Genomic DNA, 11,188 nt, shown 5'->3' on the forward strand with positions numbered 1-11,188 from the left:
TCGATTGCAATGAGTATGCTCCTTTAGGACAAGGGGGGCTGCCCCACTCATTGCAACTCTCTTTCTTACAATATTAAATATCTCAAACTTTGTGGCCTGTCACTGAGTGAATTGAATTAAAGCATGTTCTTAGGAGTTATGCTGCCAATTTTTTTTATGCAGTCAAAACATTTCAGTACAGACCATTTACTTTAATGGGGTGCTACATGTATGTATTTCACCCCAAACTAGTAAGTTTTCTTTGATTTTCATTTAAGCCTGGTATCAACGTATCTTTCAAAATATAATCTTATTGCATATAATTAAATATTATTATAAATATGAAAACAGTCTTTTTTAAGTTGCACTTTTTTCCAATTGAGGAAGATTCAATGGCTGATTTTTTTTTTATTAAAAATACACTCTTTAAATAATACATTGTCTTATACATCTTTAATATCTACATTTTTCTGATGAAAATACTCTACTCATGAAAACATTCTAGGCAAGAAGCATACACGTCCGTGAATATATTTCTTTTAAACAGTTCTAGTCATTCCTTATAAGTGTTTCAGTATTTAATAATACCATATTTTATGTCATAAATTGAAATAAAGTTTCAGTTTTAGTTAAAAAGTTGTTTTTTTATCTGACAATGCCTGTTCATTTCATGTTGGTTTTCAGTGTTTGTTGTTTTAAAATAGTTTTTTTTTCTTAACAAGAAACTTGGTTTGTGTGACTGCTTGTTTAAATTTTTTGGCTGATAAAAATATTTTTCCTATCTACATGTACCGACCCTTCAGTCTGAAGGTACAGTCGGGAAACTGCAAACAAAAGTATTTTTAAGGTTGGCCTAAGCTGGTTTGCTACAAACTTGCCTTTTCTTCCATTGGGAATGAAGCCAGAAAAATTGCTGCTACATATACATTTTGTCAGGAGTTTTCAAAACTTGGAGCCAACTTTAAAGTTTAATGACAGTAAGAATCTGGATTTCTCTACTGCATTTGTAACACAGTGTTCTCATTAAGGATTTTTGAAGGCAAGTTCAGATACTCATCATTTTTGGCCATGATAGTCATGACAGTGAGAAGAAGAAATTTTACATGGACTCGCTTTGGTGAAAACCCTATTAAATGTCTTACACTGTGCATGTACATGTACATGTATACTCTGCATCATTTAACTTTAAGTGTAATTTGTTATGTAATGTATTGTCAATTTGTCCTCTTATGTTTATATATTTTTTCTCCCATTTGCAATTGTCACTATGAAAAAAAAATGTAATCTCTATTTCCAAGTTGAAAAACTAATAATTTTTTTTCTGGAAACAGCAATAGGTTTGTCTTGTACATTTTTTTTTTCAAATTATCATTCTTGAACATGTTGAATGAATTCTCTTCATCATGCTTATTGTTTTGTTTAATGTTTTAATAAAGTTTGAAACAGTTTCTTTCGTATTTACAAGATGCCATCCTGAATAATTTCCCTCCAAATCTGTACACGTAAATTTTTTTCCATTGTTCTATTTTCAGCCTCAAGCCAAGGTCATATATATTTATAAATTTTTCAAACAGGTAATTGCTGTAAAAACATGACCACTGACCAGATACTTCCAAAGGTGTTAATTATTGATTGGTTTAAATTTCAAACATTGCCCTTACATGTAGATTACAGTCTGAATTAATTTTAAATCAATGAAGCCTCCTCATTGGGCACAGGACATTTAAGCAAAAAATTTAAAACTACCAGGGGGCAGTTTGATGAAATAAATAACTGCATTTACATTTTGTACAAACATTTGGGAAGTCAGCGTGATCCACAGAAATGGTGTTGAATTTCAGCTCTACCAACAAACTCGGACCCATGAAATTTACAACTTGTTTTCATTTTTTACACATTTTTCACATACGTTTCTGATGTCACATTTGCTTTAATCATTACATTAAAGTAAGAGTTGACTGATCAAATGTCAGCATTTAATGATCTGACATCACCGTAACTCATTGAATAAAAAAGAACTCCAAATTGGTCTGCATGATACAGTGTATGCACTGAGACTACATGTACCTATAATACATTATAAAGGTGTGTTATAGTAGTTTCAGGTACATGTACATGTAATGTATGGAGGAAAGCCCAACTTGCCAAGTCAAGCAAATCGAAAGCAAATTTGAAAATATAACCAATCACTTGGAAATCTTTTCTTCTTCTAGTTAACTGACAATAACCTTCCACATCTTTTTTAAAGATAACTGCATTGAAAAGGGTATATCGTGTTAATAAATGTGTATTTATATATGTATAGTAGCGTCATGTGTTTACGATTAAAGACATAAAATACGGAGTGAAATGCATGAAATGTTCGTCAAAATAGTCATTCGCAACAATTAACCGCTTTTCTGTGTTTCAAAATAACTTACCTAATAACAACAATTTCACTTCCCTCGCTGCTTTTTCACCATCTGCACGAAGTGTTTTGTCAATTTGTTTTGATCTTTCCGATGCGGCTTTATCGTCGGAAGAAGTAGCACACCCCATAGTTTATTTGTAATGTTAATCCAAAATTTACACCATATATTATAAAAAAAAATCCAATGAACAAAAATTATGTGTGAAAAATAATAAGTAACACTAAAATTTTAAGAAAACTTCCTGTAAATCGTTGACATTTTCAACGGTTGTCTGATGCTTTTTGAATAAACTCCCCGGATGTGGACGGGCACCTTGTCGAGACTTGAACGAGATAAGCTTTTTAGCATAATCAAAGGGAATTTCTCAAAACTATTTTTTTATCTGACATCATTCTTTGTTACTTTTATCAAAGACATGTCTCTGTTTTCATTTTGGCATCAATAAATACTTAGGGACAAGAAACGATTTTTTTTCATACAATCTACATATTTCAAATTTACCTGTAAAAGGCTATTTTCTCTGTTATGGTGTATTGTCTGTATTATGAAGGTCAAAGGTAAGGGACTTATCATTTTTTATCTGGGAAGGGGGCTGGTCAAAATGCAGGGGGATCAAGTTTTTTTCTCTATGTGGAAAAGGGGGGTTCAAATTTTTTATAAATTCAAAGTGGGGGGATCAATATTTTTTTGCACACGGAAATTAGTAGTTCATATACTTCAAGAGACAAAATATCAAGAAGAACATTATAAAACAGTCAAATCGAAAATATATCTTTAACACCATTTAATTATATACAATTAAGTAAGACATCACAAGACTTTGGTGATGTAGGAAGCTGCCATTTTGTGTCATTTTGTCCCTTATAAAATGCATAGGTGCTTCATAATCCGAATTATTCAGTCGTTATATTTCACTCACTTCGATCACTAAATTGACAAGCTTTACTGCCAAGTTTTGTTATAGTCAGCTTAATAGTTTGAGAGACATTAAGTATAAATTAAAACGAAATCTGCATGCAGCGATTTGTGCAAAATTTTGTTCAAAAATACAAATCACGCCGCATCATGAAAGAATATAGTGTAGAGCAATATCTTCTCCAATAAATGATTAAATATTGCATACAAACAGTTGAATATTGATACAAAAGATGATTCTGAGATGATGAACAACCCTTATGTATCTTTTTGTTTTCATTACAAGATCCCTTTGACTCCATTTATACCTCACACTCCCTCAAAATGATTTATACTTTTTAGGCTAATAAATCTAAATTTTGAGGTTACTATCACACATTTATGAATGAAATGTGACAATAAATGAGTAATTGAATTGTTCAAGCTGAAATGAACTATCCATATAAAAGTTTAGCGACTCAATGGAGGTTTCAATAAGGCCTTAAGTTTAAGCAGCGTTCAAGAGAGGAACATATAATAGACCCCTCTTCGTAAATAATGTGTTGTTACTGTTTCGAAAAGTTAACTTTTTAATGTAAATTTTTACAGAGTTACTTAGGATAAAGTTTTCTTTAATAGCCCAATATAGGAAATTAGAAAAAAAGTCAGAATAAGCTACTCAAAGCACTGGCTTGCTAAACTTCTAATATTCATGGAAGAGCCCTATTTCAAGGCAATTTTCCCTCAAATATGTTTTTGGACTCAATCCACTGAGAATATTTCATTTGCAATATGTTCGTGAAATAAAATGATAAGTGTTTTGCATGTTAAAATTTTGGCATGTTTAATAGAGGGGGGATCTCATTTTTATTTTTTAAATGTTTCCCAGGGGGGATCAAATGAAAATAGTGAAATATTATGGGGGGATCAAGAATTTTTGTATTTTTGATTTCAAAATGACCAGCCCCCCCCCCCCCCCCCCCCCCCCCCCCGGTAAAAAAATGATAAGTCCCTAATTTTATCATTCACAATTGCAAATGCGATATTAAATATTGCAAATGCTCTTTTGAATATTGCAATTGCGATTTAATCGTAGGTTTTGCGCTTTTTGTAATAGGCTATAACGTAGCAAATCTTACTCAGCTGACAAACCATAAGGCTAAGACATTAATTTAGTGTATTAATTTGCGGTAATTTTACAACTTATAGCATTTGCGGTAATTAATATAACCTGATAATAAATTGTTCAAATAAGGCCTTTGAAAATAGTGGAATTAATTACTTTTGGAGTGTCAAAAATTCGTTGGAAGTACTTGATAAATTGCATGCTTATGTTGGTGATTTCGAATCTGTTCAAAGTTTAGATTTTTCTACCCTATATACCACTTTGCCTCATATTCTTATTAAGAAAAAATTCACACACCTAATTAAATGGGCATTTAAAAAATCAGAATGTGAATATATATGTTCAAACACTTCTAGGTCATTTTTTAGTAGCAACAAACAAAAGAACTATGTCAATTGGACCTGCTTTGATACTATAACTGCCCTTGAATTTTTACAAGATAACATTTTTGTTCGTTTTGGAGATTCCGTATATCGTCGAGTTATCGGAATTTCAATGGGGACTAACTGTGCACCACTTATTGCGGACCTGTTTCTGTATTGCTATGAGATACAATTTATGACTAAAATCAGCAAAGACCCATCGAAACAACATTTGATACAAAAATTTAATAATACTTTTAGATATTTGGATGATATATTGGCTCTCAATAATGACGACTTCAGTATGTACACTAAAGAGATTTATTCTGCTGAACTGACTTTAAATAAAGCTAATACTAACAATGAACACTGCCCTTTCCTGGATCTTGATATCTATATCTTGAACGGGAAGCTTAATACCAAAATTTATGATAAAAGAGATGATTTTTCATTTCCTATTGTTAATTATCCATTTTCAGCTGGTGACGTTCCCTTGTCACCATCTTATGGTGATTATATATCTCAACTTGTTCGATTTGCTCGTGTTTCAGTGTAACAACGTTTTAGATTTTAACGAAAGAAATCTATGTATTACTGAAAAATTAATACACCAGGGTTTTCGAAATCACAAACTAGTCAAATCATTTACTAAATTTTATCATCGGTATAAGGACATCATTCGCAAATATAAATTAACATGCAGACAACTTATACGTTCAGGTATTTCACATCCAATCTGTTATGGTAAATTAAGCCAACCAAACCTTTAAACAGACTTATTAAGAAGGGATACAGTTACGACACTGTTGTCAGGTCATTAAAAATGGCACATTTTGGCATTAATATTGATTTACGCATAGGGTCTTTGCATCGGAAATAAACACATTTATTCTAAAACCAGTTGTTGGCATGATACGGGGTATGTTCTTCTCATATATTTTATGATGGTATGATACTAAACCCCTAACGGGAGGGATTGTGCTTGATTTTCATATGATGAAGACATAATCTTTCAATCAGTTTAATTGAGGTCTGGAGCTGGCATGTCAGTAACTGCTAGTAGTCCTTTGTTAATTTATGTATTATTGTCATTTTGCTTAGTTTCTTTTGTTACCTATTCTGACATCGGACTCGGACTTCTTTTAAACTGAGTTTTATTGTACGTATTGCTGTGTGTTTGTTTTTTCTACATTGGCTAGAGGTATAGGGGAGGGTTGAGATCTCACAAAACATGTTTAACCCCGCCGCATTGTTTTGCACCTGTCCCAAGTCAGGAGCCTCTGGCCTTTGTTAGTCTTGTATGATTTTTAATTTTAGTTCATTTATATGTTTGGAGTTTAGTATGGACTCCATTATCACTGAACTAGTACACATTGTTTAGGGGCCTGATAGGTTATTTTCGTTCTTCGTGATCGGCGCATTTTCGCTATCGTGATCCGTTTTTCTACAGATTTTTTTTTAAATTTTCGTGATCCGTGATCATGGAAATTTATTTTCTGTGAATCGTGATTGACAAAAAAATCAACCTCGTGAATCGTGATGAGACCCCCCCCCCATCAGGCCCTTCATTGTTGTTTATGGGCCAACTGAAGCACGCCTTTGAGTGCGGGATTTTCTCGCTATATTGAAGACCCATTGGTGGCCTTCGGTTGTTTGACACATTCTCCATTTCCATTCTCAATTTTAGCATTTGAGATAGTTAATATAGCATTCGCAGTCATAGTTACAGCACTCATGATTTGCTTAATCTTATAAAAAATAAAAATAACTTGTGTATATATATTTGCTGTTTATACTTATGAACCGTTCGGTATCAAAAGTATAGAAATCAATTGCAATACATTTCAAATTCAGAGGAACTCTGAATACAAAAAATTGTCACTTCAATTTACTTGTTTTTCCGCTGCATGGCTTCTTCTTAATTCTCCGCCCACTTCTATATAATTTAGATTACCATTTAATACATCCACTTAGATCATGTAAAAACGTTTATTTAGGTGAATAATCATTGATGTAAATATTCACAAGTATAGTATAATCTGTTTTGTTGGTTTAGTTATTGCTTGTGCCTTTTATTAATGCACTGGCTACGATTACCCGCAGAAAATAATTATTGTTACTTCCAAGACTAATTGACGAGATGTATATCCGGACAGGGACACGATTTCATTCGGAAATTGCAGGTAACAATAATATCATTTGTTATTGTTACCTGCAGCTATTATCAGTACCCGCAAAATATATCCAGACAGCAAGCACTGGTCTAAAAAATGTTTCATTTGCGAGCAATCTGATTCAGAAATAAATTAAAACAATTAAATCATGATGTAAAAACTTCTAGATGTATTGACCAATCTGACGTTCTCGTTTCCCATAGAGGGTATATTAAAACAACTCTCTATTCTTTATATTCGAGTTGAGAAATTTACTATGAAACGAAATTACTCGAAGAGAACAGTAATCTCAATATTTTTCAAAAAGTCCTGGAAAACGCTCAAATAATCAAGATATTGCTAAAGAATGACATAGCAGAATTGAACTTTTTAGTGTGCGGTAAAGACGTGCATATATATGGATCTATAGTTTGCGACGGATGTCTTGAGTGGTACCACACGAAATGTGTTGGCCTCCAAAATGCCACCTACGGCTACATATAGGATATGCAGGAAATGTCACCAAATAAATAGCTACAAGAATTCTAAATATGTATACAACTGCTTTCAATTTATCATTGCTACATTTATATGTTCAATAAATAATTTTCTATTTATATAAACTTGTTCAAATATGTAAAACAACGTATACTGGACAAAGACACGAAGACAGTCTGTAAAGCATCCCGATGCTACACACAAAAAGACATAATTTGCATATGAAAATTTTGCAGGTAACAATAAAAATTATATTATTGTTCTAGTTCTTGGACCATTGTGGTTCCTTCCTTGCCGACATCAACGACATGCCAAAAATAGTAGCTTCACCAAAGACAACTTATTTTCAGCTAACCTCCTTCTTTTTCGAACCATCATCAATCATCACCAACCAAGCAGACAGTTACCTTATACAGAAAGATTACACATCATTGGATGACTGAAAACTAATGACAAGTGAGTTTTACGCCATAAGACAAGTGCATTGTAATAAGACCGTCAAAGAAAAGTTCATATAGGTGAAACAATCAGTAACAAATTAAACTGTGCCTCATGATAGACATATTGATAATACAGTTGGCAAAGCAAATAAGACATGCTGCACAAAAACTGTAAAGGTAACAGCATTCACATCCATGGTAAGACCTCTATGTATACAGTGAAATCATACATGCACAGTATGGGGCATGACAAACCAAGATAATATAGATCAAGGCAATAGAGCAAGTATAGAAAAGAGCAGAACGATTGTGCACAACAACTATAAATAGACGGAACACCTGCATGGCTGTGTCACAAATAAGGTAAAATCATTAAAATGGAAAAACTTCGAAGAGTGGAGAAAAACAAACAGATTATGCATGTTATTCAAGATCAATGATGATCAAATCGACATAGATCTTCAACAATACCTCAACAATATACCTGACCCCTCATGGGTGACTGGAAATAGAAATATAGTCACTCATGGTCTTCTTCCGACCGGTAGTAAATCCCTTGCCAAATTGGGGCGTCCGTTTGGCAGTGCGGGTGTACAAGTACGCAGCCACGTCCGGTCAGAATCGGGACGTTAAATCCGATGCCTCGTGTAGAGAGAAAGCCACGCTCTTTGCACGTTAAGAACCCTTGCAATAACCCTTTGAGGGGTCTGTAGGTTGCCTGTTGCAAGGCAAAATTTCTGTACCTATCCAGTATAGCATCATTTTCCAGTGGCAGTCCAAATTTCCCCGACCTTCATCCCGGACGGCCTCTATTACAGGACCTACCTATTGTATCTACTGTTAATTTGTTTTCGTCCTGAACATGCATGAAATATTTGCCACTGGACGTAAAGCAACCAACAACAATCAATCAACAATACCTGACCCCAAGATAAACGGATCAGAGGTAAGTATAGTTTCTATCTATCAGAATATAACAAGTTTACAGACGTATACTGCATGACAATCATTCTTTCTAAGGATTATCAGGGATTGGAACAAACTGCCAGCATCAGTATCATCGGCCAACAAAGTTGAGGGATTCAGAGCTGCCTTGAAGGCATGTCCTATAATGAAATAGGTAAAACGGTACAATATACATTAATTGTTTTAATTGTATATATACTATCATTTGAGTACGTTTGAAATGTAAATAGCATAGAGATTTCTGGTAATGTGTTAAAAGAAGAAGGAGAAGAGCCATACATTATTGAAACTTTTGAACTTGTTTAAAGTTTGTTTACGTGTACTAATTAGCCGTATTATCTTTGGCAGCCATTTCAGAGTGTGGCCCCATGCATGATATCTTACACATTTCATGCCATTTCCAGCTGTTCTCACCTGCATGAGGAACTTCTGAATTATCTTCTCTTCTATATAAAAGAATAACAAGTATTTTTTATTGTTAATATGTCTTGAAGATATAGAGGACATTGTTTGTGTAGTATTATAAAATTGTCTACAGCCATAGTTCTTAACCTTCTTACTTTTTATCTTTAATGTTGGCCGTAAACCTGATTTTATCATAAATTGGAGTTTCATATATATGTTTTTGTAGTCTTCATCTGAGACAACTACATGTATTACACAGAGTTATAGTAGTCTCAGTACGAATACGAATACGAAAGTTTTATTTTGATTCGGTTCACATATAACAATACAAACATAAGCTCTTAAGAGCTTTTTGCCGAATATAAGGTAACACAAACACAACATTAGAACACACAACATGCAGACAGGATATATAACAGCACAGTCATATTGAAATACATGCAAAGCACTATTAAAATACACATCTAAAGCCAAAGCTGAAGCACAACTAAAATTTAAGCACAACTAAAATTAAGCACAAATAAAATATAACACGTGCACACATGCAAAAATTTAAGGCATAATAACATATTAGAGCAACTTTTAAAATATGAAAAAGCTTATCTACAAGCAGAACAACAACATTTTGAACCATTCCAAGACTGTATAAGGCTCTTAAATTGAGAAAAACTGTTTTCAGTCCTGAAATGGTCAGGTAGGCTGTTCCACAGAGTAGCAGCTGCAAATTTAAAACTTTTCTTACCAAACTGTGTAGTTTTTACATGTGGTATATCCAGTATATTACTATATCTGAAAGAATATTTACAATCTTTTACATTTAATAAATCATGTAAACAGACAGGTGCTAATTTATTGACTATATTAAAAGTTTCAATTGCCATTGATCTTTGTCTTTTAATATGCAGTGAAGGCATCTTAGCCTTTTCAAGCAACTGTTGATATGAGCTTGAATGGTCTTCGTACACATACCTTAGTGCTCTTTCTTGCACTTTTTCTAATTTTTTTGAATTTTTCTCGGTACAAAAATGCCATGCCAAAGGGCAGAAATTGAAGTTTGACAAAATAAATGTATGGAAAATAGTAAGCTTACTTAGCTTGTTCAGATAAGCTCCCAAACGTTTCAAATTATTTAGTTGCTGAGATGCCTTCCTGCATATTTTACCAATATGAAAATCAAAATTTAGCTGATAATCTATGTCAATGCCAAGTAATTTGACAGTTGACTCACACGAAAGATCAGCACTTTGGATACGTATAGATGGATTTTTGTTATATGTCTTTTTCCCAACTGCTAAGACCTGAAATTTGTCGGGGTTTGCCGCCTGCATTTTATCTATTTTGAACCAATCAATAAGTTTGAGTGATTCAGATTCCGAAGTAGAAATCAAAACATCATAATCAGGACTACAGTATGATTAAGTATTGTCATCTGCATAATTATACAGAGTTCCATTTTTTATAAATAAGAAAATATCATTGATAAAAACATTGAATAGTAGGGGGCCAGGATAGAACCCTGGGGAACCCCCTTATAAATGAAGCACAATGTACATTCCTGTAATCATTCAGTTTCATTTAATATTGTTTTTTTTTTCTACAAAAATCACTAAGTATATATGCCAATAATTAAAATTAGACATCAGAAATGAAAAATAGACAGGTTAACCTTCCGGCCTGAGACGAGCGAAAGGTATGTTCCTGAATTTTTCATTTTTAGTATTATTTTCTCTACGCTAATGCCTAGCAACTAAAATTAGACACAGGGGCGGATCCAGGATTTTAGGTTAGGGAGGGGGGCGCAAACTTAAATTTTGTCGGAGCGGAGCGAGTCGAACATTTTTTTTAGGTAAAATTATCGACATGTTCTTTATTAAGCTGAGTACAACCCATGCAAATTTTAGGGGGGCGCACGCCGGCACGCCCCCGCCTGAAACCACCCCTGAGACATGATGAA

General features: G+C 33.5%; 1 protein-coding gene across 1 annotated transcript in view; it reads right to left on the reverse strand.

Annotated features, from left to right (window-relative positions):
- Positions 1-2,703, reverse strand: part of LOC127723541 (guanine nucleotide-binding protein G(i) subunit alpha) — a 39,370-nt gene extending 36,667 nt beyond the window's left edge. Inside the window, exon 1 of the mRNA XM_052230196.1 lies at positions 2,400-2,703. Coding sequence (XP_052086156.1) covers positions 2,400-2,517 — 118 coding nt within the window. The 5' untranslated portion in view covers positions 2,518-2,703. The remainder of the gene's footprint in view (positions 1-2,399) is intronic.
- Between the last annotated feature and the right edge of the window lie 8,485 nt (positions 2,704-11,188).

The sequence above is a fragment of the Mytilus californianus genome, unplaced genomic scaffold (genome assembly GCF_021869535.1).
Source record: "Mytilus californianus isolate M0D057914Y unplaced genomic scaffold, xbMytCali1.0.p SCAF_1, whole genome shotgun sequence".
NCBI classification, from domain to species: domain Eukaryota; kingdom Metazoa; phylum Mollusca; class Bivalvia; order Mytilida; family Mytilidae; genus Mytilus; species Mytilus californianus.